Source organism: Physella acuta, unplaced genomic scaffold (genome assembly GCF_028476545.2).
Source record: "Physella acuta isolate Inbredline_101_S28 unplaced genomic scaffold, ASM2847654v3 ptg000125l, whole genome shotgun sequence".
Lineage (NCBI taxonomy): Eukaryota > Metazoa > Mollusca > Gastropoda > Physidae > Physella > Physella acuta.
This window is the reverse complement of record NW_026731644.1, coordinates 225,964-253,890: the sequence shown is the minus strand read 5'-3', so window position 1 is coordinate 253,890 and position 27,927 is coordinate 225,964. Positions and strand designations below refer to the sequence as shown.

The following is a 27,927-nucleotide window of genomic DNA, read 5'->3' as shown; positions in this document are numbered from 1 at the left end:
GGGGGTGGGGGGGCCGATCGTGTCGTACTGTGAAAAGGCAAGCAGACGATAAAAAAATGTTCTAGATTCTAGTGGAAGAATTTCAGCTAGGGTACCTTATGTAGCATGTAGATAGTGTCGTCAAAGTGGACAAAAAAGTAGCGCATGCATCAAGCAAGAAACGCGGCACTCATGATCCATGCTGATGTATGGGTAACGGCCCAGGGGCGGTGGGGGAGGGGGGGGGAAGTGAAGGGACGGCTAGAGTATAATTTAAAAACTCTGGAACTACAACCTCATGACTCACACCAAACACCAACTTTACAAACCAACACATCCACTCAACAAATCTTACAGGCTCACAGTGTTTTTCCTAGACCTTTTTCTCCGGGAGAGGGGGGGCACTTGAAATTTTCGGGGGGGATGGGGCGCACTTGAAATTTTCGGGGGGGGGGGGCGGACACTGTTAAAGGTATATATTTTCTATATAAACTCCATCTCGTTCAGGGGGGGGGGGGGAGGGGTAGACTTTCTTCGGGGGGGGGGGGGGGGGGGCTCCGAAGAGGTGCCTGGAAGAAACTCTGCAGGCTCATCAAGATATTACCTATTAGTTAATAGGTACACGTAGAAACGTACAAACATGCACACGTACACAGTTACACACGTAAAAGTCTGGCGTGTACCCTGTACATCAACTAGTCCACTAAATGTGTGCAATTTAATGAGCCGAGGTGTACTTTCTGCATAACATGTAACAGTCTGGTAGAAAGCCAAGTGAAACGACTTGCGCATGCGTAGAGAACTTAACACTTGAATGACGTAATGCAGGACAAAAGTTCTATTTTGGGGACAGCCAGGACTTTGGTAAATATAATCAACAGGACTTTATTCGGATTAAAGTAGGATCTTTTTGGACATACACAACTAAAACATTTGTTGACAAAGTAGAACAGTGTCACACACCCATCTGCGCCCCCCCCCCCCCACCAGAACGTTATGTTGGCTCACAGTTACCACCCTGGGCTGAATTGATTGAAGAAAAAAATGAACAAATAAATGTGTCAGACTAAATGAACTAGTTCATCTTATTCTTTATCAACAAAACATTTACATATCTTGGCACCTCCACGTTGCTTAATTCTGCTGTGACGGCCAAAGAGCACACACTGCCCCCCCCCTCCAACAAATCAAAAGTAAAAAAAGTAAAAAAAAATGCAAAAGAAACGTTTTAATAATACGCTTTTATGTAATAACTAGGCATACTGCCTAGCTTCGCTTAGGTTTTCAAAAACATTTAATAATTTGAATACTAATTATTTATTGATGGATGAGGTGTGGAGTGCTTAAAAGTAAACAGTAATGCTAATTTTAGAGAAGATGTTGTTGTATGTTGTTTACGATCCGTTTTCTGAGAAAAATAACTGAAAGTACGCAATGTATGACTAAAATGAATTAGAACTACAGAGGTTCCATGAACAGTAAATCTCATAATTTATATTATGTTGACTTTTAAAATTATTTTTTTTCTTATTTATTATACGTAGCTTAATTAACATTTTAATGTTTTACTAAAACAAATGCTACACTTTGTCATTTTCTGTTTCTGTTTAAAATAGTATACAATTATTTGAAAAATAATTACTTAAAAAGGTTAGCTCCCTTGAAAATGGCCCGAATCACGTATGTCTTTGTTTACTTTTTTTTTTTTTACAAACAGTTGATATGCTTATATTAGAAAATACAATATATGAACATATTTAACGACTACAATGGCCTTTCCCGACGGGAATAAAGTTTTTTGTTACCCTCCAGGGTAGGTCTACGACCTTAAATAATAATAAGGGGTTCGTTCGTCAATTTATTTATATATATCTCGTATAAGGAGAATGTCACTCGCGGTCATCTTTTAGCCCTGGTAGAGGGCTTTGAGTCTGCCCAACAGTTTTTCCAAACGGCCTAGTCATCCATAGAAGTGTACGCAAAACATTTGCATGATGTACAGAGGTTAAGTAACCTAAAAATTGTGTTGAAATTACCCTGTTTTCCCCATAAAATACAAAGATTATATAGGGAAATACGACTGGTCAGTTTTGACCCATTTAACGAATTTTCCCTGACATGGCGAGTTTTTTGTGACACCCCAAGGCGTTCTCCTACCACCTCACAAAATTTCAAGGGGGGTCGTCGGAGGAAATTTTTTTTTCGTAATAGAGCTCATATAAAGAGAATTTCACTCGCGGTCACTTTTTTTTCGTAATATAGCCCATATAAGGCGCCGGTCAGTCGAGGTCAGTTTTGACCCCCTCTCCGTAGACTTTTCGGCCAACTGTCACCGGCCCTCGTGTTCTATCGCCCCGAGGCACCATCGTGCCAAATTAGACGTGCGTGCGGCGCCGGGAAGTGCCCTATCGGGCACCTGACCACTTTGCTTTATATATATAGATGCACTAAAAAATAGAAAATAAATTGTTCTTTAATTAAAAATATAATAATACACTACTATTTAAATTATTATAGAGAAAAGCGTGGGTCACTTTATTATCTATTGGATACCTTTACTAATATTTAGGAAGTAGGCCTATTTACATATTTTTAATACAATAGACTTGCATGACTAAAAACTATTGCGCACCTGATGAACATGCTAACGCGCGTATAATAGTGCGGAAAAGTTGGATAAGACTGCCCACTAATTACAGAAAATTGTAATTAATTCATAAAAAAATAACGAGTCATCCAATAAAGTCAAATTTAATGTTAAATTGCATTAACTTTAAGTCTTGACCCACGTGCCAACTTTGAAACGAATCTGTTAGTTAGAAGTGCCGGAAATTTAGCTCGGCCGTTTCGATCTATGATGACAGATTGACAAACTGTCGGCAGACTGACGACAGAGGAGGCAAGTTAAATAAAAGCTTGTAGAAATAAATACCCTTGCTAAAGCTGTATGAAAAACAAAACAAAATAAAAATCTGGAAGCTCAATGGTGAAATTTGAACATAGATCTTATGTTATAGAACGTGAACCTATCAACGACCTCCCTACGAAAGGGAAGAGTCTCCATAAGTGAGCACCAATGCTTTTATTTTAAGTCATGACAGCAAACAGCTTTAGTTCACAATAAAGAACACGCAGAAAGAGAAAGTGAAATTATAATAAATTTGGACACAATTTATTAGAATGAGTATTTTGTAGGCAAATAAATTTGTTTGTAGGCAAACTAACTTTATGTGTTTTACGTTTTAGCATTTTTTTTTCATTTGTGATTTTTTTATTTTTTTTTATTTTTTTTCCTTTCACGTTCAAAATATTTTTTTAAATGTTAAAATTAAAATAATTTTTTCTAACACTTTTTAGTCATGAAGTTGGCACGACATGGGCCACGACTGAGAATATTTGCCTTACAATCGGTGAGTAGCTTGTGATCTAAGATGCAGTTGTCTGTCCTGATTTTGTTGGTGGGCGACAACAGGGCAGGAAATCAGCCAACGTGTAAACAGTTCACCCGTGACGATCATTTGATCAAGCGATCGCTAGTAATTTATCTTGTTATCTCCCATTTTATTAAAAATTTTGAAACTAAATTGCCTATCTAATAAAACCTTTTTATTGGCCCTATCTATCGTTCCTTGTCTATTGGCCTCTGTCTATTGGTCCCTGTCTGTTGGCCCCTGTCAATCGGCCACTGTCTATGGGCCACTGTTTATGGGCCCCTGTCTATGAGCCACTGTATATTGGGTCTATTGGTCCCTGTCTATTGGCCCCTGTCTTTGAGCCAGTCTATGGGTCCCCTTCTATTGACCCCTGTCTATTGACCCTTGTCTATTGGCCCCTGTCTATTGGCCCCTGTATTTCCCGATGATCATGAACCACTTCTTATCGCGCATAAGTAATTGTCATAGTTCTTAAAAGATATCAATTAATCTTACAAAATACCAAATTAATCCCAATCAATCAAAAACTTTTTGAAATATTTTTGACATCCCTAATAATTTCCACTCATTTTCAATAGATCCCAGTGTTCCCAGTGGTTCCCCAGAATTCTAGTTGTTCCCCAGCGAGCCTAATGCTTACATCTTCCCCCAGTGACAAAAATATTTGTTTGTCCCAGTGGAAAAAGTCTGGTGAAGCTCGACGTTCAATCTTCAAGTGTCTTCGCTTGGCTGAGCTAGGAGCTTGATAACATCAATGGCAGGGCGGATTTTTAAACGGAAAACAAAAAACATCCTCCATTATACAGATCTCTTGGCATACAAAGCTAGCCCCAGCTCTTGCTAGCTAGGGTGATCTTTGAACAGACCAAACTGGTTTTATGTGCTTTCTTATTCAAAGATGTAGAGCAGAACAAATTTCTTACGTGATGAAACATGTACGTGCAGCCACGCGAAACGAAAGTTATGAAAAAAGTGTACATCAACTAAAGTGGATCTGATACGTAATAGATAATAAAATAACACACAGATGGGTCTTGTAATGATCATGGACGATTTAAAAATTAAATGATCACAAGTGTTATGATATTTGACAAGGAAGAAATAAGTAGTTAAATAGTTCTGTTGACCAACCGCTCGAAGTAGGGCAGGTCAACAAAGAAGGCAATGGTTAAGTAGGTCATCAAAGAAAGTAATGGTTAAGTAGGTCATAAAAATGGCGAAAACGTTGTTAATCTGGTTATTGAAGATAGTTAGGTTATGTTTAGACACGTCATCAAAGATGGTTAGGTCATGTTTAGACAGGTCATTAAAGATGTTTAGGTCATGTTAAGATAGGTCATGTTTAGATAGGCAATCAGAGATGGTTAGGTTGTGTTTAGACATGTCCTAAAAGATCTTTCTAGAATAAGAACTGCATCTTGCCAAACATCTCAATCTATCAACCGTCCTTGTTGGGGTCGTTTGTCACCACATTTGATTCTCTCAGATCGTTTGTAACCACATTTGATTTTCTCATAATTTTCTGCCTTCTGTCTCGGTCCTCTGATGCTCTGGGTTGTTCTGCATCAGGCAGGTCAGTCCAACCTTTGATGTCCTCAACCATGTCTTTTTTCCCCGCCATACAACTACTCAGCCATCTTCACAGGTGGAGCCATTGGCTCAGCCATGCCTGTAGTGTTCTAGCCTCGAAGGAGTTCTACGGCTCCAGGTTACTTAGCACGCTTAAGTTCTACGGCTCCAGGTTACTTAGCACGCTTCTCTTGCAACATTTTTCTTCGTCTCTAACGGACGAAACCCACCAACCCACCCCATCTCCCCACACAATCCCAAGCAAACCTCCAATAAGCAATCACAATCTTTTCGTCTAATGTTATACACCCCACACCCCACACTGCATGCTTAAGCAAAAACTGATCGCCACACTTGAATATTCTCTACATGCGCATCAACAAATCTATGCAAACTTACCAGAGCGCGTTAAGAAGCCGGGCCTGAGCTGTAGGAAATGGAGCAGGCTGAACTATAAAACTAGATACCACAGGCTAGAGCCATTCCATCGATCGTCATTCTTTGATTGCCTCAATTAGTGGATAAAGTACGAGAAGACAGCAGGTAAGAATTTATCAGATATTATCTAGGATATATATATATATATATATATATATATATATATATATATATATATATATATATATATATATATATATATATATATATATATATATGTTCAGCTATTGTTTAGAGTTTGTAATAAAGAAAAAGCTCTCGAGGAAAATATCTGTCGTAAACAACCCATATATAAACCCATATAAACCTATGTTACCTGGTGTTAAAATAAACGTTTTCGTATGTAGTTGATACAATAGATGACATATGTAGGCGATAAAAATAGATCACATATGTAGGTGATAAAAATAGATCACATATGTAGGTGATAAAAATAGATCACATATGTAGGTGATAAAAATAGATCACATATGTAGTGATAAACAAACGAGATGTGTCAAGTATTTGGTTCCTCAAGATCCCATTGAAACATGTCTTGTCATTTGATACAAGATAACTAAAGACATGGGTACAGAAGACATTAGACAACTAAAGGCATGGGTACAGAAGACATTAGACAACTAAAGGCATGGGTACAGAAGACATTAGACATAAACCTTCCCGTCATACAGAGATATTTTCATGTATTTTTAAGTCGAGTAAAGCCGTTTAAATTAATTTGGTTTGATCCGTTAAAAAGTTCTCCTTTTCGGAATTTAAATAGTGGTTTTTAGTTTTGCAATTTAGAACCAATAGTAAACGTGTAAGCCCTAGAAGTGGCGAAACGACATGTCCTTTATGGTGCTGATGGCTCAGCTCAACCGCGACACAAGCTGTGGGAAGTTGCTGTTGTTATTGATAAAGTTAAAGAGGAATTATTATTTACTTCAAAACTTTGCCAGCTTATTCTATCAATGGCGAATTCTCCACTGACGAATTAATTTCTTGATTCCAGACATTACGATGAAGCTGCTCTTCGTTCTGTTGGTGGTGCCAATGGTGTTGGCTGGGGACTTCCACCGCATGTGGGATGAGGTAGAGAAGGAGATCAAAGAGAAAGGATGGGGTAAAGACCTCGGCTTTGGTGAGGACGATGATTCCTCCGAGAAAGGAAACAACGGAAAAGGTTGGGGAGAGAAGCAAGGCTCCAAAGGTTGGGGAGATAAGGAAGAATCCAAAGGATGGGGAGATAAGGAAGAATCCAAAGGCTGGGGAGATAAGGAAGACTCCAAAGGATGGGGAGATAAGGAAGAATCAAAAGGATGGGGAGATAAGGAAGAATCCAAAGGATGGGGAGATAAGGAAGAATCCAAAGGCTGGGGAGATAAGCAAGGCTCCAAAGGATGGGGAGATAAGGAAAAATCCAAAGGATGGGGAGATAAGGAAGAATCCAAAGGCTGGGGAGATAAGGAAGACTCCAAAGGATGGGGAGATAAGGAAGAATCAAAAGGATGGGGAGATAAGCAAGGCTCCAAAGGATTGGGAGATAAGGAAGAATCCAAAGGCTGGGGAGATAAGCAAGGCTCCAAAGGCTGGGCAGATAAGCAAGGCTCCAAAGGCTGGGGAGATAAGCAAGGCTCCAAAGGCTGGGGAGATAAGGAAGAATCCAAAGGATGGGGAGATAAGCAAGGCTCCAAAGGCTGGGGAGATAAGGAAGAATCCAAAGGATGGGGAGATAAGGAAGAATCCAAAGGATGGGGAGATAAGGAAGAATCCAAAGGATGGGGAGATCGTGAAGAATCCAATGGATGGGGTGACAGGAAGGGGCGTGGCAGGAGACAGCAGCAGAAGGTTCCAGACTCCCAGGAATCTGACGACCACAACACACCCTCCGTAGACACAGACGACGACGACAGTAGTGACGACCGTCCCGACAATCGATGGGGTGACGATAAGCCCCTGGGCTGGGGAAAGAGGGGCGAAGGCCGCGGAAGCAAGAAAAGCCAGGAAAAAGACGACGATGACTCAACTGCCGATGACCAAAACGACCAGCGAAGGCAGAAGTCCAAAGACGATGGGCGAGGCTCAAGACGCGGGTCAAACAGGGAGGAGGGAGAGGAGAGGGATGACGACAACGATAAGGTGAGTCTGTCAGTTGTCAGTGTCTCAATCCACTGATGTATTCAGTTGTTAAGCGCAGTTGGTAACATATATAGCGTCCATGATTATATTTACTATGAAAAAAAAAGAAAGTTTTGATTTAAAACACAATGGACACGTAATCAATAAAATTATAAAATTAATACTGAATTGAAATGTGTTACAGAAGAGAAAGACATTCGCAGAGTTCAAAGAGTGGCTCCAGAGACAGGACAGGAGGGACAGGGGTGAGGATGAGGAATATGACGACTACGTTCGTGGACACGTCCTGCAGTATAAGGAGTTCGTCAGGATGAAGGTCAGTTGATGGGGTCAGTTGGTGGGGTCAATGTGAAGGTCAGATGGTGCAGTCAGATGGTTGGGTCAGGGTAAAGGTCTGTTGATAGGGTTAGATGGTGGGGTCAGGGTGAAGGTCAGTTGGTGGGGTCAGATGGTGGGGTCAGATTGTGGGTCAGTTGGTGATCTCGGAACTGAGGTCAGTGCATAAGATAATAATGACGGTCAGTTAGTGATTTATTTACCAAAACTTAAAGCTCAAAATACGGTCAATCGTCTTAATCCTCACGCGAGCGTGTAACTCATTAATTATTCACTAATGAACCAGGAAATTAAAGAGCGCGAAGAGCGTGAAGCCAAGGACGCCATCAGACGTGAGATGGAGCGTGCCCAGGTCAAGAAGATGCTGACCCAGAAGCTCCAGTCTCTGACCGAGGAATACGAGGAGCAGAAACTCAGCTTCACCCACTCAATCATCGAGCACCTGCTGGACGACTGCCCATGTTCCAGGTCCAAGAAACTCCTGCAAAAGTAAGTTATCAAGTCATGCTGTCACACTTAAGTCATGCAGTCACACTAAAGTCATGCAGTCACACTAAAGTCATGCAGTCACACTAAAGTCAAGTAAGTCATACAAAGGAATTTAAGTCACCACAAAAGTCATCATCATGAAGTTATTTTATAGGTCACACAGAAGCCATATCAAGAAACATTTTTTTTGGCTGTATTAATCACTGTATGTCACTTCTGATAATATAATGAAACGATTTAGATCATAACTGCAGATGAAACTCCAAATTAGTTAAACGGATCAAGAAACTGGGTAAGTAGTTGAACAACTAAACAAAACGCAAAAAGTTAAAAAAAAATTATCTTTACAGGATCGCTGATGGCAAATTTGGTACTGGATGCGATGACGCTGATGATGACGACGATGAAGGAGACATGGTTGATGGTGCAAGAAACGACACCACCGACGACAACGACAACAACGACACCTCAGTGACAAACTACGACAACAGCACAGACAGCGAGATGGATGATATGGTTAGCTTCTGCCCTGAAGAGATGAAGGTGAGTTTTAAAGAGTCATGGAGTAGGTATAATCATTCATTTAGTACACGGAGGGAGAATGAAACATGGTCGGGCAATTAAAAAAAACGAATATTACCCCTCATCCTCCGTTTACCCTCACACTATCCTGTCCCCCACCTGAACTGACCCTCACACCGACCTGTACCCTCCAGCTCAACTGACCCCCTAACCAATGTCCCCCGCCACCAGACCTGTCCCCCATCTCCCATATGACCCCAACACAAATGCCCCTCCACCGACCAACTGACCCTCACACCTATGTCCCCCAACATACCAACTGACCCTCACACCAATCCCCCCCCCCTCAACTGACCCTCATATGATCTGTCTCCCCCCACAGAAAAAGGCCGAAGAGTTCTCCGCCCTGGACCAACACGACCAGCTGAAGAGCGCCCTGGAGGACCTTGTGACCATCATGTGCCGGGCGGCCAAACAGTACACGGACATGATGGCTGACCTCGAGCAGAGCGTCAACGAGTACAGGAGGAACGGCAACCACTGGTAGAGACTGGGTAAGTCTTTTCTTAGCTCCAACATCAGCAACACTTTTGTTAGGCCAATCTCAGACAAGACGTGTTATGTCAGTGTCCACAAAAACTAAAAACAAATTAAAATAAATAATTACTTAATTAAAACCATATCCGTGTAAGCACTTGAATGACTTCAAACTGAATGAAACAACATAATTCCAATTGAATAAAACCAAATATTTCCAATTAATCTATTTCAGATCACATTTCGGTTTCACGTAGGTGATCAAGTGTCAAGTTTCACGTCTCATGTCAAGTCGACCACTGAAAAAAATATCGCTTGACGATTTTCATCCACATTAAACATTTTTCTCTAAAATATTTTTTTTATTGTGATATTACTTGTTTCAAATATCTCTATTTCGATAAATAAAAGATTTAAAATATATATTTTAAACAAATGTTCTTTATAACTTTAAAAATTAAAGCTCAATAAACGTAAAATAAGAAGAATAAAAACATATTTGGTGTATGTTGTATTGTGTATTATAGATTAACATTTCATTAAAATCTGGTGTCTAATGATTTCACATATCGTCTAATGTAAAAACCAGTTAACATAGCTAGTGTTGTCACGTGATACACCGGTCTTTGCTCACTCAATGTTCATATTGTTTCACTTGTTACTGTTGTATTAATTAATTAATTAATTATTAAACTTATTGATTTAGGAAATCAAAGATGTAATAAACTAATTAACATTTGTAGAAGGTCTTCTCCTCATTTTAGAGTACCAACACCTTCAATTCACCATTGTAATCATATATGAAGAATTCAATGTAAATAGTGAGGGGTATCCACGTGAAAATCTACACAAGTATTTCTGGGGATGGGGCAGAGTATCAATAGAGAAAATGGCCCCAAAAATATTTATAAACAGCTGTACATAGAATTAAATGACGTCACTATGTGGGGTGTCGCCTTGCTGTATCTAGTGCCGTCATAAGATTGGTTTAGACATGGAGTCGTTTGCTAACACGCTGAACATGACTTCGGCATTACAAAAACATCGTACAGCGGCTAAACAAAGAGATGGGGAGTTAAATCAAAAGTTTCATTCTCAGGGAAAACTAGATCAAAATAATCTTTGCTTTGTTTCAAAAGCGAAATAAATACTTCGCTAAACAGCATGAAAATAATTTTAATTCACCAACAATGTTTAGAAAATATCAAACAAAGAGCTGTGGCAAATTTTAAAGCAACAGCCAATAGAGAAAGATATCAAGGCCCGTAAATGGGGATGGATCGGACACACACATTAAGAAAATAAAGACATCTCAAAACATGCTTTGGACTGGAATCCCCAGGGAAAAAGGAGGGTGGGCCGGCCAAGAAAGACATGGAGAAGAACGGTTGAAGAAGAGGCAGGACAGCTGGGCACACATGGGCACAGATAAAGGGGGCAGCCCAAAACCGAGTCCGATGGAGATGTGTGGTTGCAGCCAACACATCCACCCATCACATCCACCCATCACATCCACCCAACACATCCACCCATCAGATCCATTTCAGTGGACGTAGGCAACAAAGGAATGATGATGACGATGAACAATGTATAGTGAACCTGTGACAGAAAGTTGTCACATCTGTCTGGGGTGTTTGTGTCACATTTGATATCACTGAAACAGGTGACGTAACAATTTTTACGATGAACATCATCTTATTATTGTCATCAGACAAATTGAACAGTTTGTAAATATGGAATGAAACCCGAATCGCGTATGGTCATGTATGGATTTTAACTTCTTATACTTCATAGCCTTCTCACCCCCTCCCCCAATGCAGGTTACGCATTTTAAACACATTAAAATAGTAAAAGTAAAGTTCCCTTTTCAAACCTGACGGTCTATAGGTCAAGTGAAATAGAGTTCACTTGTTTCTGTGACCTCGGCGTATGAAGAGATAGTGTGGTCAGCACGATGCCCAGCCGCCTTTACTTTCGCTAACGTGAGTTAGGTACCGATCAGAGTTGGGTGGACTTGGGGACGGTCTACTGACTTGAACCTGGATTCGAACTCGAGACTTACGGGTTAGATCACTCCGTTGCCTCGAGATCTGGAGGATTACATAATCAAACAACAGACAACAGCCTTTCGCATGGCCACGACTAGTCCTGAAGATTGCCAGAAAAAAGATCACACGACCACATGTTGCAACAGCCCATCACAGCCCACCACAGCCCACCACAGCCCACATACTGGGACATGACAGCAAGTCCACAAACATACTGGAACATTCCAGCCCACACAATGAGAATATCAGCATTTGTCTGGAACCCTCAGGGGAAAGGAAGACTGGGGAAGGGGAGGCTATGGCTGGGGGCAAACATGGGCTAAAGAGAGTCTACTGGAGAGGTGTATCTGAAGCCTTTTGCTCCCCTGGGGCTTATGTATTATGTGTATTTTAATTGAATAATTTAATTAATTTCTATCGTATTAAAGTTATGCTTAGTCCCACATTTATGGAAATTTGTTCTATTACTAATACTATTGGCCCATGTTTATTTGCCCCTGTCTATTGGCCCTCTATCTATTGGCCCTTTATTTCAAGATAAAAAAAAACGCTTTTATAACGAGCATAAGTCATTGCTAGTACTTCAAAAATGCCAAATTAATTCCAATAACTCACACATGTTTTGAAATATTTTTAACTTTTAAAATATTTTCCGCTCATTTTTCCTACATTTTCAATAGATCCCAGTGTTCCCCGTGGTTCCCCAGAATTCTAGTTGTTCCCCAGCGAGCCTAATGCTTACATCTCCCCCCAGTGACAAAAATATTTGTTTGTCCATGTGGAAAAAAATCTGGTGAAGCTCGAGACTCAATCTTCGCTTGGCTGAGCTAGAAGCTTGATAACATCAATGGGAGGGCGGATTTTTAAACGGAAAACAAAAACCATCCACCATTATACAGATCTATTGACACACAAAGTTCGCCCAGCTCTGGTTTGATGGGCTTATTAGTCAGGCTAGATGTGCTGTTCTCGTTGATGGACGTAGAGCATACACACGTATGAAGTCATACAAATATACGTGCAGCCAGCCGAAACCTTGCTTGTAATAAAAGCGTAGGCCTACGTCCACTGAAGTGGATCTGATGGGTGGATGTGTTGGATGGATGTATTGGGTGGATGTGATGGGTGGATGTGTTGGGTGGATGTGTTGGGTGGATGTAATGGGTGGATGTGATGGGTGGATGTGATGGGTGGATGTGATGGTTGGATGTGTTGGGTGGATGTAATGGGTGGATGTGTTGGGTGGATGGGTGGATGTGATGGGTGGATGTGATGGTGGATGTGATGGGTGGATGTGATGGGTGGATGTGATGGGTGGATGTGATGGTGGATGTGTTGGGTGGATGTGATGGTGGATGTGATGGGTGGATGTGATGGGTGGATGTGATGAGTGGATGTGATGGGTGGATGTGATGGGTGGATGTGATGGGTGGATGTGATGGGTGGATGTGATGGCTGGATGTAATGGTGGATGTATTGGGTGGATGTGATGGGTGGATGTGATGGGTGGATGTGATGGGTGGATGTGATGGTGGATGTGATGGGTGGATGTGTTGGGTGGATGTAATGGGTGGATGTGATGGGTGGATGTGATGGTGGATGTGATGGGTGGATGTGATGGGTGGATGTGTTGGGTGGATGGGTGGATGTGATGGGTGGATGTGATGGTGGATGTGATGGGTGGATGTGATGGGTGGATGTGATGGTGGATGTTATGGGTGGATGTGACGGGTGGATGTGATGGTGGATGTGATGGGTGGATGTGATGGGTGGATATGATGGGTGGGTGTGATGGGTGGATATGATGGGTGGATGTGATGGGTGGATGTGATGGGTGGATGTGATGGGTGGATGTGATGGGTGGATGTGATGGGTGGATGTGATGGCTGGATGTGATGGTGGATGTGTTGGGTGGATGTGATGGGTGGATGTGATGGGTGGATGTGATGGGTGGATGTGATGGGTGGATGTGATGGGTGGATGTGATGGTGGATGTGATGGGTGGATGTGTTGCGTGGATGTGATGGTTGGATGTGATGGGTGGATGTAATGGGTGGATGTGTTGGGTGGATGTGAGGGGTGGATGTGTTGGGTGGATGTGATGGGTGGATGTGATGGGTGTATGTGATGGGTGGATGTGATGGGTGGATGTGATGGGTGGATATGATGGGTGTATGTGATGGGTGGATGTGATGGGTGTATGTGTTGGGTGGATGTGATGGATGGATGTGATGGTTGGATGTGATGGGTGGATGTGATGGGTGGATGTGATGGGTGGATGTGATGGGTGGATGTGATGGGTGGATGTGAAGGGTGGATGTGATGGGTGAATGTGATGGGTGGATGTGATGGGTGGATGTGATGGCTGGATGTGATGGGTGGATGTGATGGGTGGATGTGTTGGGTGGATGGGTGGATGTGATGGGTGGATGTGATGGTGGATGTGATGGGTGGATGTGATGGGTGGATGTGATGGTGGATGTTATGGGTGGATGTGACGGGTGGATGTGATGGTGGATGTGATGGGTGGATGTGATGGGTGGATATGATGGGTGGATGTGATGGGTGGATATGATGGGTGGATATGATGGGTGGATGTGATGGGTGGATGTGATGGGTGGATGTGATGGGTGGATGTGATGGGTGGAAGTGATGGCTGGATGTGATGGTGGATGTGTTGGGTGGATGTGATGGGTGGATGTGATGGGTGGATGTGATGGGTGGATGTGATGGGTGGATGTGATGGTGGATGTGATGGGTGGATGTGTTGCGTGGATGTGATGGTTGGATGTGATGGGTGGATGTAATGGGTGGATGGGTGGATGTGTTGGGTGGATGTGATGGGTGGATGTGTTGGGTGGATGTGATGGGTGGATGTGATGGGTGTATGTGATGGGTGGATGTGATGGGTGGATGTGATGGGTGGATATGATGGGTGTATGTGATGGGTGGATGTGATGGGTGTATGTGTTGGGTGGATGTGATGGATGGATGTGATGGTTGGATGTGATGGGTGGATGTGATGGGTGGATGTGATGGGTGGATGTGATGGGTGGATGTGATGGGTGGATGTGAAGGGTGGATGTGATGGGTGGATGTGATGGGTGGATGTGATGGGTGGATGTGATGGGTGGATGTGATGGGTGGATGTGATGGGTGGATGTGATGGGTGGATGTGATGGGTGGATGTGATGGGTAGATATGATGAGTGGATGTGATGGGTGGATGTGATGGGTGGATGTGATGGGTGGATGTGATGGGTGGATGTGATGGGTGGATGTGTTGGGTGGATGTGATGGGTGGATGTGATGGGTGGATGTGATGGGTGGATAGGTGGATGTGATTGGTGGATGTGATTGGTGGATGTGATGGGTGGATGTGATGGGTGGATGTGATGGGTGGATGTGATGGGTGGATGTGATGGGTGGATGTGATGGGTAGTTGTGATGGGTGGATGTGATGGGTGGATGTGATGGGTGGATGTGATGGGTGGATGTGATGGGTGGATGTGATGGCTGGATGTGATGGTGGATGTGTTGGGTGGATGGGTGGATGTGATGGGTGGATGTGATGGGAGGATGTGATGGTGGATGTGATGGGTGGATGTGATGGGTGGATGTGATGGTGGATGTGTTGGGTGGATGTGATGGTGGATGTGACGGGTAGATGTGACGGGTGGATGTGATGGGTGGATGTGATGGGTGGATGTGATGGGTGGATGTGATGGGTGGATGTGATGGGTGGATGTGATGGGTGGATGTGATGGGTGGATGTGATGGGTGGATGTGATGGGTGGATGTGATGGGTGGATGTGATGGGTGGATGTGATGGTGGATGTGTTGGGTGGATGTGATGGGTGGATGTGATGGGTGGATGTGATGGGTGGATGTGATGGGTGGATGTGATGGTGGATGTGATGGGTGGATGTGATGGGTGGATGTGATGGGTGGATGTGATGGGTGGATGTGATGGGTGGATGTGATGGGTGGATGTGATGGGTGGATGTGATGGGTGGATGTGATGGGTGGATGTGATGGGTGGATGTGATGGGTGGATGTGATGGGTGGATGTGATGGGTGGATGTGATGGGTGGATGTGATGGGTGGATGTGATGGGTGGATGTGATGGGTGGATGTGATGGGTGGATGTGATGGGTGGATGTGATGGGTGGATGTGATGGATGGATGTGATGGATCGATGGATGGATGGATGTGATGGATGGATGTGATGGGTGGATGTGATGGGTGGATGTGATGGGTGGATGTGAAGGGTGGATGTGATGGGTGGATATGATGGGTGGATATGATGGGTGGATGTGATTGGTGGATGTGATGGGTGGATGTGATGGGTGGATGTGATGGGTGGATGTGATGGGTGGATGTGATGGATGGATGTGATGGATGGATGGATGGATGGATGTGATGGGTGGATGTGATGGGTGGATGTGATGGGTGGATGTGATGGGTGGATGTGATGGGTGGATGTGATGGGTGGATTTGATGGGTGGATGTGAAGGGTGGATGTGATGGGTGGATGTGATAGGTGGATGTGTTGGGTGGATGGGTGGATGTGATGGGTGGATGTGATGGGTTGATGTGATGGGTGGATGTGATGGGTGGATGTGATGGGTGGATGAGATGGGTGGATGTGTTGGGTGGATGTGTTGGGTGGATGTGATGGGTGGATGTGATGGGTGGATGTGATGGGTGGATGTGATGGGTGGATGTGATGGGTGGATGTGATGGGTGGATGTGATGGGTTGATGTGATGGGTGGATGTGATGGGTGGATGTGATGGGTGGATGTGATGGGTGGATGTGATGGGTGGTGTGGATGGGTGGATGTGTGGGTGGATGTGATGGGTGGATGTGGGGATGTGTGGGTGGATGTGATGGGTGGATGTGATGGGTGGATGTGATGGTGGATGTGATGGGTGGATGTGATGAGTGGATGTGATGGGTGGATGTGATATATCTTGATGTGATGGGTGGATGAGATGTGTGGATGTGTTGGGTGGATGTGATGGGTGGATGTGATGGGTGGATGTGATGGGTGGATGTGATGGGTGGATGTGATGGGTGGATGTGATGGGTGGATGTGATGGTGGATGTGATGGGTGGATGTGATGGGTGTATGTGATGTGTGGATGTGATGGGTAGATGTGATGGGTGGATGTGATGGGTTGATGTGTTGGGTGGATGTGATGGGTGGATGTGATGGGTGTATGTGATGGGTGGATGTGATGGGTGGATGTGTTGAATTGATGTGATGGGTGGATGTGATATATCACTTCATCACAGGTGCGTTTACTACAGCCCATGCTCATGACCAAAGTGTCACAAATACTTACGGTAAAATTTGACATGTGTTTGAAAAAAATTTACGGCACAACTTGACGAGTTGGGAAATATTTACGGTACAATTTGACGATTTGGGAAATATTTACGGTAGAATTTAACGAGTTGGGAGCTAAGTAGATAGATAGACCTAATGTGAAACCATTTGTTTCTGAAAGAGGACATCCAAAATCGCAGGCCATCAAAGATATTGGTCATGTTAAGATAAGGTATCCAAGATATTGGTCTTGTTAAGATAAAGTATCCAAGATATTAGTCGGGTAATAGTCAGATTATCAAAGACAACCTAGGGTGGCAGGATTGAGAAATGCATCGCGTTATAGTCAGCCGTTTTCTGGTGCCACGCCCTTTTGTGTTCACACGTGAATCCACTGACTCATCCAACAATCTAGTGTTCTATTGGGGGTTGTACATTCATGTAGTGTTCTAGTCTAGAGGGGGTTGTACATTCATGTAGTGTTCTAGAGGGGGTTGTACAACCATCTAGTGTTCTAGTCTAGAGGGGGATGTACAACCATGTAGTGTTCTAGAGGGGGTTGTAAAACCATATAGTGTTCTAGTCTAGAGGGGGTTGTACAACCATCTAGTGTTCTAGTCTAGAGGGCGTTGTACAACCATCTAGTGTTCTAGTCTAGAGGGGGTTGTACAACCATCTAGTGTTCTAGTCTAGAGGGGGTTGTACATTCATGTAGTGTTCTAGAGGGGGTTGTACAACCATCTAGTGTTCTAGTCTAGAGGGGGTTGTACAACCATCTAGTGTTCTAGTCTAGAGGGAGTTGTACATTCATGTAGTGTTCTAGTCTAGAGGGGGTTGTACAACCATCTAGTGTTCTAGAGGGGGTTGTACAACCATCTAGTGTTCTAGTCTAGAAGGGATTGTACGGTACAGGGTTGCGCAACAAGCTGTTCTTGCGACACGGGCCCCTTGAAATTAAAAACAAAATAATTGAAAAAAGTTTTACTTTATCGCTAACGGACCAAACCCACCAAACTCAGCCCATCACCTCACACAATCCCAAACCTCCAATATGCAATCACAATCTTTACAATCTTAAGATATACATCCCACGCTGCAGTGTTAAATGAAGCACTAATCGGCAGTGCCGCAACTTACTGTTAGACACCCCGCGCACCATTGAAACCTTTTCAAAAGGCCCATCACGAAATGTATTCACACTTAGCCAAGCGCATTAAAAAACCTTTAGACCGCTGCTCCATTCACATTAAAAACAGGAACGACGTAAATCATTGCCCTCCAAACATGGCCGCAGGGGTGTATTCAATGTCTTAAAACCTCTCGGTCTGTAGGTGGGAGGGGCCTTTTGTGCCGGTCCTGGAGCTTTTGGAACTGAAGCAGCCCGAGCTATAAAACCAGGAATCACAGGCTGGAGCTGAGCTATTTCATCGGTCTTGATTCTTTGATTGCCTCAATTAGTGGATAAAGTACGAGAAGACAGCAGGTAAGAATTTATTAGATAACATCTAGGATATATATATATATATATATATATATATATATATATATATATATATATATATATATATATATATATATATATATATATATATATATATATATATATATATAATATATATATTATATATTATATATATATATTATATATTATATATTATATATATATATATATATATATATATATATATATATATATATATATATATATATATATATATATATATATATATATATATATATCATAGAGTTTTCAATAAAGTAAAACGTCGAATATGCCGGTCCGAAAAAGAACACATTAAAAAAACCCCACTAAGCCAGCTGGTTTTAAAATAGATGTTTACATAGGTAAGAGATAAAATACATCAGACACACCTTGTAACACCGACCTTCATGAGCGAAGGTTCTTAAATTACAAATCACTCATTAATTAAGAAAATTCACATATCGAAACCGAAGCGTATTTAAAGCGCTGCAATAATCAACATGTAATGGTCAAGTTTAAAATCGGATGTAAGTATTGGTCAGCGTGTTGGACTAGCTAAAAGAGAAAGTTGAACTTGTTGCTGTAAACCGTTTGAGGATCCTTGACACTGTCACAGACACACCAGTAGCAGACGACTGGCAGGCCTTAAGATGGTGGCAGTTATTAAACTTTTGTGTGTGGAGATTTTTTTATGAGTCTTCTAGAAGTGGGTGCAGTTAAATCTTTCTTACGTCTGCTGGTGCATGGCCTCCCTTGATCTAACGTCTGCTTCTTGATGGTCCCTAAGCAAACAGGATCTGTATTTGGTTTCTCAAGATCACATTGAGTCCTGGCTTGCCATTTGATACTAGACCAATAAAGGTATTTGTACAGCCGGGTTTAAACAAAATCTCCCCATGTCTTTACATTCTGAAGTAGTAGTTTCAACTCCTTTAAAATACATTGTTCTGATAAAATACATTTGTTTTGCTCCTTTTAAAAATTCTCCAAGTTGGAATTCAAATAATTGTTTTAGTTATACAATTCAGACCTTCTTATAAAAAGGTAAGCACTTGCCTTGGCAAATTAATTGTCCTTTCTCATTTGCTTGTTTTAAAAAATATACTTTCCCATTTGCTCGTTTAAAAATGTCCTTTCTCATTTGCTCGTTTTTAAAATGTACTTTTTCATTTGCTCGTTTTAAAAATGTCATTTCTCATTTGCTTGTTAGAACCTAACAGGCGTACTGTGAGAGATTTTTGTCATTGTAACGAGTTAAGTTTACTGAAAAATCTGAAAACATTTCTATCTTAACGTCACCAGCCTACTCTATCAATGTCAAATTCCCCACTGACGAATTAATTTCTTGATTCCAGACATTACGATGAAGCTGCTCTTCGTTCTGTTGGTGGTGCCAATGGTGTTGGCTGGGGACTTCCACCGCATGTGGGATGAGGTAGAGAAGGAGATCAAAGAGAAAGGATGGGGTAAAGACCTCGGATTTGGTGAGGACGATGATTCCTCCGAGAAAGGAAACAACGGAAAAGGTTGGGGAGAGAAGCAAGGCTCCAAAGGATGGGGAGATAAGGAAGAATCCAAAGGATGGGGAGATAAGGAAGAATCCAAAGGATGGGGAGGTAAAGAAGAATCCAAAGGTTGGGGAGATAAGGAAGAATCCAAAGGATGGGGAGATAAGAAAGACTCCAAAGGATGGGGAGATAAGAAAGACTCCAAAGGATGGGGAGATAAGAAAGACTCCAAAGGATGGGGAGACAGCAAGGCTGTAGGATGGGGAGACCGTGAAGAATCCAATGGATGGGGGGACAAGCAAGAATCCAACGGTTGGGGAGATAAAGAGGAATCCAACGGATGGGGAGACAAGAAGCGGGGCTCAGGAAGACGATCAAGTGGTGGGCGTGGCAAGAGGTGGCAGCAGGATGACGACAACGAGGACCAATCCCCAAGCACTGGTCAAGATGACACAACAGACGAGCCAGCAGACAACAATGATGGCTCCATGGACACAACCCCATCACCACCACGCCAAAACTCAACCAAGGGCGGATCTCAAGGTCAGACTTCTCAAGACGACAGCCAAGATGACAACGGAAACACCGGAAGTGGAAGAAGAGGCGGCTCCAGGAGAGGTGGCCGAGGTTCCAGAGATTCCGAGGAAGATGATTCTGATGACGACAGGAGAGGCAGACGAGGCGGCAGACGGTCCCGAGGCTCTGATGATGACGAGTCTGGCGACGACGACAGAAGACACCCACGCAGGGGAGGCAAATCTGGCGACAAACGCTGGGGTGACGACAAGCCCATGGGCTGGGGAAAGAGGGGTCAAGGCCGAGGTGGCAAGCGCGATGATGACAAGGACCAGACCGACGATGCCCCAACCGACGATGCCCAGAACGAAGATGATCAGACCGACGATGGCCAGACCGGCGATGACCAAAATGACCAGCCCGACCAGTCTCAAGATGATGAAGTCTCCGACAGGAGAGGTTCAAGACACAGGTCAAGGGACGACAGTGAGGAGAGGGACGACGATGATGATAAGGTGAGTCAGTCCGTCACCTGTCTCCGTCAATCATTTATCAATCTAGCAATCTCTAAATCTTATCTCATTTCCTAAGTTAATTTGTAAGCAGCTGAAATGATTTCTTTATCTTAATTTTGTCAATCGGTCTTTTAAAAATCGGAAGTTTTCTAGGCGAACTTCCGGTCAATTGGGTATGAAAGTGGCAGAGCCGCGGTCCTGTTCCGCGGTCCTGTTTTTTTTAAAAATCCAGAAGCGAGACAATATTGATCTAGAGTATTCTAGACGGATCAAACTCGCGGACCACAGGCGTGGTAGTTAATTTGTGTCTTAATTTGGCGTTTAGGTCCTGCTTTGTTGTGTCTAGGTGTTGTGTTTTGTTTAGGTGGTGTGTTCTGGGCATAAATTCGTCTTTCAGTCATTTGGTAGATAAGTTTAGTAACACGGGTTATTACATTAATTACGGTAAGACTGTATAGCTTAACAACAAAATGAAGATAAATGGTGACTGATATCTTGATTGTGTGTAACAGAAGAGGAGGATGTTCTCACAGTTCAAGGAGTGGCTCAAGAGACAGGACAGGAGGGACAGGGACGAGGATGAGGAATATGAGGACTACGTTCGTGGACACGTCCTGCAGTTTAAGGAGTTTGTCAGGATGAAGGTCAGTTGATGGGGTCAAGGCGAAGGTCAGTTTGTGGGGGTCAGATGGTGGGGACAAGGTGAAGGTCAGTTGGTGGGGTCAGATGGTGGGGACAAGGTGAAGGTCAGTTTGTGGGAGGGGGGTCAAGGTGAAGGTAAGATGGTGGGGTCAGATGGTGGGGTCAGCTCGTGGGGTCAGATACTGGGGTCAATGTGAAGGCCACTTTGTGTGGGGTCAGATGGTGGGGTCAAGACGAAGGTCAGTTGGAGGACTCAGCTTAGAATCCGGTCAATCGTCTCAATCCTCACGCGAGCGTGTAACTCATTAATTATTCACTAATGAACCAGGAAATTAAAGAGCGCGAAGAGCGTGAAGCCAAGGACGCCATCAGACGGGAGATGGAGCGTGTCCAGATCAAGAAGATGCTGACCCAGAAGCTCCAGAATCTGACCGAGGAATACGAGGAGCAGAAACTCAGCTTCACCCACTCAATCATCGAGCACCTGCTGGACGACTGCCCATGTTCCAGGTCCAAGAAACTCCTGCAAAAGTAAGTCATCAAGTCATGCTGTCACACTTAAGTCATGCAGTCACACTAAAGTCATGCAGTCACACTAAAGTCATGCAGTCACACTAAAGTCATGCAGTCACACTAAAGTCATGCAGTCACACTAAAGTCATGCAGTCACATTTAGTCATGCAGTCACATTAAGTCATGCAGTCACATTTAGTCATAGTCACACAAAGGTCCAACACAGTTATACAAAAGAGTAAAATGTCCCAAAAAGTCACACAAAGTCATACATAGCCATATGAATGTCAAGGGAGTGTCATAGGGTCTCATGAGAGCCCTATAGAAATGTAATCACGAAGAGTTATGAAGTCAAATATAGGTGAGGTTAAGGTAATAGAGACGCCATACAGAAATAATATTGAACACATACCAAGAGGCATGAATTAGCATTTATCAATATATGTGATTAAATATTGTATGAAATGATTTAGATCATAACTCCACATATAACTCCATATTAACCAAACAAATATAAAACCCAGGCTAAAAGAGTTGAACAAGTTAAAAAAAAACCGCTTTATCTCTGCAGGATCGCTGATGGCAAATTCGCTAACGGCGATGCCGCTGATGATGACGACGATGAAGGAGACATGGTTGATGGTGCAAGAAACGACACCACCGACGAGGACTCCTACGGCTACGACAACAACGACACCTCAGTGACAAACTACGACAACAGCACCGACAGCGAGATGGATGATATGGACACTTTCAGCCCAGAAGACATGAAGGTGGGTTTTATAGAGTCATGGGGGGGGGGGGTGTGGGAATAATCATTCATTTAGTACACGGGGTGGGAATAATCATTCATCTATTACACGGGTGGGGATATAAATTGTCTAATACATAATTAGAGTTTTTCGATAACTAAACTAAAAAATTTCCCCCGACCTCACGTTACCCTTAAACTAATGTTGCCCGTACCCCCAACTGACTCAAACCTTCTGACCCTCACACCAATGTCCACCCTCACACTTATGTCGCCCCACACTTACGTACCTTCCACCTCAACTGACCCTTACACACATATCTCCCACACCTCCCATCTGACACTCACACCGATGCCCCCCACATCAAATGACCCTCATTTCTCAACTGACCCTCACACCTGTGCCACACCTCCCAACTGACCCCCCCCCCACCAATTTCCCCCTACTTCAACTGACTCCCACACCAACGCCCCTGCTCCAACCACCTGACCTGACCTCATATGACCTGTCTCCCCCCACCACCCACCTGACCCTCATATGACCTGTCTCCCCCCACCCACCTGACTCTCATATGACCTGTCTCCCCCCCACCCACCTGACCCTCATATGACCTGTCTCCCCCCACAGAGAAAAGCTGAAGAGTTCTCCGCCCTGGACCAACACGACCAGCTGAAGAGCGCCCTGGAGGACCTTGTGACCATCATGTGCCGGGCGGCCAAACAGTACACGGACATGATGGCTGACCTCGAGCAGAGCGTCAACGAGTACAGGAGGAACGGCAACCACTGGTAGAGACTGGGTAAGTCTTTTCTTAGCTCCAACTTCAGCAATACTTTTCTTAGCTCCAGTTTCAACAACCACTGGTAGAGGCTGGGTAAGTCTTTTCTTAGCTCCAACTTCAGCAACACTTTTCTTAGCTCCACCTTCAGCAACCACTGGTAGAGGCTGGGTAAGTCTTTTCTTAGCTCCAACTTCAGCAACACTTTTCTTAGCTCCACCTTCAGCAACACTTTTCTTAGCTCCACCTTCAGCAACCACTGGTAGAGGCTGGGTAAGTATTTTCTTAGCTCCAACTTCAGCAACACTTTTCTTAGCTCCAGTTTCAACAACCACTGGTAGAGGCTGGGTAAGTCTTTTCTTAGCTCCACCTTCAGCAACACTTTTGTTGGGCCAATCTCAGAAAAGACTTGTTATGTCAATGTCCACAAAAACTAATAACACATTTAAAAAAAAATACTTAATTAAAAACACATCCGTGTAAGCACTTGAATGACTTCAAAGTGAATGAAACCACATAATTCCAATTGAATAAAACCACATATTTCCAATTCATCTATTTCAGATCACATTTCGGTTTCACGTAGGTGATCAATTGTCAAGTTTCACGTCTCATGTCAAGTCGACCACTGAAAAAAGTATCGCTTGACGATTTTCATCCACATTTAAAAATTTTCTCTAAAATATTTTTTATTGTGATATTTCTTGTTTCAAATATCTCTATTTCGATAAATAAAAGATTTTAAATATATTTTTTTAAACAAATGTACTTTATAACTTTAAAAATTAGATCTCAATAAACGTAAAATACGAAGAATAAAAATATATTTTGTGTACCTTGTATTGTGTATTATAGATTTACATTTCATTAAAATCTGGTGTCTAATGATTTCACATCTCGTCTAATGTAAAAACCAGCTAACATAGCTAGTGCTGTCACGTGATACACCGGTCTTTGCTCACTCAATGTTCATATTGTTTCACTTGTTACTTTTGTATTAATTAATTAATTAATTATTAAACTTATTGATATTGGAAATCAAAAGATTTAATAAACCACTTAACATTTCTATAAGGTCTTCTCCTCATTTTAGATTGTCATCACCATCCATTGTAATCATAGATAAGGAATTTTGGCTCTGGTGAAATAGTGGACTTTATCCACGTTAAAATCTTCACAGGTATTGTTGGATTGAGGCGAACGTTTCAATAGAGAAAATGTTCAAAAATAAATTTATAAACAAACATGTACACAGAATTCAGTGACGTCACTATGGGGGGAGGGGGGGGGAGAGGCAACACTTAGTGTCATTTACTGACAAAACATCAGCATAACTAAACAATTGGTACAGCTGCTAAACAAAGAGATGGTGTGTTCAGTCAAAAAGCTCAGAGAAAAATACTTAAAAAAAAATCAGATTGTAGATGCAGGTAAATAAATACTCAAGTCGCCTTTTTAAAATTTGGCCGACAATGTAGACATGTGACAGGAAGTTGTCACACCTGTCTGGGGTGTTTGTGTCACATTTGATATAACTGAAACAGGTGACGTAACACTTTTACCACGAACATCATCTTATTATTATTTTAATTCACTACGAGCCTCTAACGTTTGTTAAGATGTATTGCTTATCAGACAAAGATAAGAATCTTTAAACACACGACATCACTGCTAAAATGCCCTCAGACCTGGAGGATTACATAATCAAATAACAGGCAACAGTCTTTTGCATGGCCACGACGAATCCTGAAGATTGCCAGAAAAAAATATCACACGACCACATGTGGCAACAGCCCCACATCCCACCACATCCCACCACATCCCACCACAGCCCATCACATCCCACATACTGGGACATGAGAGCAAGCCCACAAACATACTACAACATTCCAGCCCACACCATGAGAATATCAGCATTTGTCTGGAACCCTCAGGGGAAAGGAGAAGGACTGGGACCCTCAGGAAAAAAAAAGAGGACTGGAACCCTCAAGGGAAAGAAAGAGGACTTGAACCCTTAGGGAAAAAACGCGGGCACCCGACTACTTTGCTTTATATATATATATATATATATATATATATATATATATATATATATATATATATATATATATATATATATATATATATATATATATATATATATATATATATATATATATATATATATATATATATATATATATATATTATATATATATACTAGCTGCATACTCCGCCACGGTAAATCTTTTTAAAATGTACCAACTTGGTAACAGAAGAAAGCTAAACACAAACGGAAACACAAACTCAAGCAAAACGCAATCACAAAAGAAAACGCAACACGCAAACACAAACACAAAAGAAAGAACAAACGCAAACACAAACACAAAAGATAGCGCAAACACAATACGGACAAAATCGCAAACACAAAAACAATGCAAACGCAAACACAAATGCAAACACAAAAAACACAAATAAAAACGCTAACCCAAACGCATAACATAACTCAAATATCAATCTAACAATATTCTCCTCTTGCACGTCCGCGGAATTTGTATTCATATTTTTTTAGCCTGAGTTAAATTTCTTTTTAAATTACTTCTCCTGGCTAAATCATTAAATATTTTGATTTAGTTTTTTCGACCCTACTGTTATTAAAATTTTTATCTATTTTTTCTTATAATCTAAGCGAAAATATTTTTTGACATTGAACCGTTTAATATCTTTTAGCAATGTGCGTGTATTTAATATTTCATTCACCTTGTGCGAAAGATCAAAAACAGTGCCGACTATACAAACGTTTTTAGTCGGTATATAAATAAACCCCAACTTCCCCTATCTATTAAGACACGGTGATGCAAGTAAAAAGCACTACTTGTGGTATGTCTACTTTTATGGTTTCAAAATCTATAGCTTTGACTGAAGGACCTACAAATTCTGCTTTGGTCAAACTAAACCTCCTTAAGTCCAGTCACAAACCATGACGCTGCTACCGATTGTTACATATATTACCCTTCTGATTACAACCTACCCCATTTAATATTATATAATATTTTATATAAAGCCCCCTGATATACAGGATCAAAGGCACACACCTAGGTATTAAAGTTAGCACAAACTATTAATGCTACTGAATTAATTATTTTATTTGTTTTACATTTGCAGTATTGAAAAAAAACAACGGAAAATCAAAATGGAAACCAAAATTTTTATATAATAAGTCAACTTTTTATGAGTCTTTTTATTGAATCACTAAATATGTGGTTTTTAAACTTGTCAAAGGGAAACAACCCAATTCTCTCCCTAACAGATGAAATATTTATATCTCACTGTTATCTGCCCTTCAATTAAAGGATGAGCGACGAGCCTAAAATATAATTTTAATAGTTTATAGGTCCAAAGAGAGGTGCTGAGGTAGATGTTGTGAGGTGCTGAGGTAGATGTCGCGAGGTGCTGAGGTAGATGTGGTGAGGTGCTGAGGTAGATGTGAGGTGCTGAGGTAGATGTGAGGTGCTGAGGTAGATGTCGTGAGGTGCTGAGGTAGATGTTGTGAGGTGCTGAGGTAGATGTGAGGTGCTGAGGTAGACGTCGTGAGGTGCTGAGGTAGATGTGAGGTGCTGAGGTAGATGTCGTGAGGTGCTGAGGGGCTGAGGTAGATGTCGTGAGGTGCTGAGGTAGATGTTGTGAGGTGCTGAGGTAGATGTGAGGTGCTGAGGTAGATGTCATGAGGTGCTGAGGTAGATGTCAAGTGCTGAGGTAGATGTCATGAGGTGCTGAGGTAGATGCGAGGTGCTGAGGTAGATGTTGTGAGGTGCTTAGGTAGATGTGAGGTGCTGAGGTAGATGTTGTGAGGTGCTGAGGTAGATGTGAGGTGCTGAGATAGATGTCGTGAGGTGCTGAGATAGGTGTGAGGTGCTGAGATATATGTCATGAGGTGCTGAGGTAGATGTCAAGTGCTGAGGTAAATGTCAAGTGCTGAGGTAGATGTCATCAGGTGCTGAGGTAGGTTCGAGGTGCTGAGGTAGATGTCAAGTGCTGAGGTAGATGTCATGAGGTGCTGAGGTAGATGTCAAGTGCTGAGGTAGATGTCGTGAGGTGCTGAGGTAGGTTCGAGGTGCTGAGCTAGATGTGAGGTGCTGAGGTAGATGTCGTGAGGTGCTGAGGTAGATGTCATGAGGTGCTGAGGTAGATGTCATGTGCTGAGGTAGATGTCATGAGGTGCTGAGGTAGATGTCATGAGGTGCTGAGGTAGATGTCATGTGCTGAGGTAGATGTCATGAGGTGCTGAGGTAGATGTCAAGTGCTGAGGTAGATGTCATGAGGTGCTGAGGTAGGTTCGAGGTGCTGAGCTAGATGTGAGGTGCTGAGGTAGATGTCGTGAGGTGCTGAGGTAGATGTCATGAGGTGCTGAGGTAGATGTCATGTGCTGAGGTAG

The 27,927-nt window shown here is 42.6% G+C and overlaps 2 protein-coding genes across 3 annotated transcripts; both read left to right on the top strand.

Moving 5' to 3' along the window:
- The first annotated feature begins 5,313 nt into the window (after positions 1 to 5,313).
- On the top strand, positions 5,314 to 10,111 carry LOC131934972 (sarcoplasmic reticulum histidine-rich calcium-binding protein-like). Its single transcript, XM_059291247.1, has 7 exons — positions 5,314 to 5,525; positions 6,415 to 7,541; positions 7,726 to 7,857; positions 8,164 to 8,366; positions 8,717 to 8,909; positions 9,271 to 9,442; positions 9,661 to 10,111. The coding sequence occupies exons 2-6, from the start codon at positions 6,423 to 6,425 to the stop codon at positions 9,433 to 9,435; spliced, it is 1,812 nt and encodes a 603-aa protein (XP_059147230.1). The 5' UTR covers positions 5,314 to 5,525; positions 6,415 to 6,422; the 3' UTR covers positions 9,436 to 9,442; positions 9,661 to 10,111.
- Positions 10,112 to 18,098: 7,987 nt separating this feature from the next.
- LOC131934971 (uncharacterized) lies at positions 18,099 to 24,587 on the top strand. 2 transcript variants are annotated; one of them, XM_059291244.1, is made up of 7 exons: positions 18,099 to 18,289; positions 19,645 to 20,828; positions 21,341 to 21,472; positions 21,799 to 22,001; positions 22,555 to 22,756; positions 23,363 to 23,534; positions 24,078 to 24,587. In XM_059291244.1, the coding sequence occupies exons 2-6, from the start codon at positions 19,653 to 19,655 to the stop codon at positions 23,525 to 23,527; spliced, it is 1,878 nt and encodes a 625-aa protein (XP_059147227.1). In that variant the 5' UTR covers positions 18,099 to 18,289; positions 19,645 to 19,652; the 3' UTR covers positions 23,528 to 23,534; positions 24,078 to 24,587. The 2 variants fall into 2 exon arrangements, with proteins under 2 accessions (XP_059147227.1, XP_059147228.1); XM_059291245.1 differs by lacking the exon at positions 18,099 to 18,289 and adding an exon at positions 19,178 to 19,333.
- The last annotated feature ends 3,340 nt before the right edge of the window (positions 24,588 to 27,927 follow it).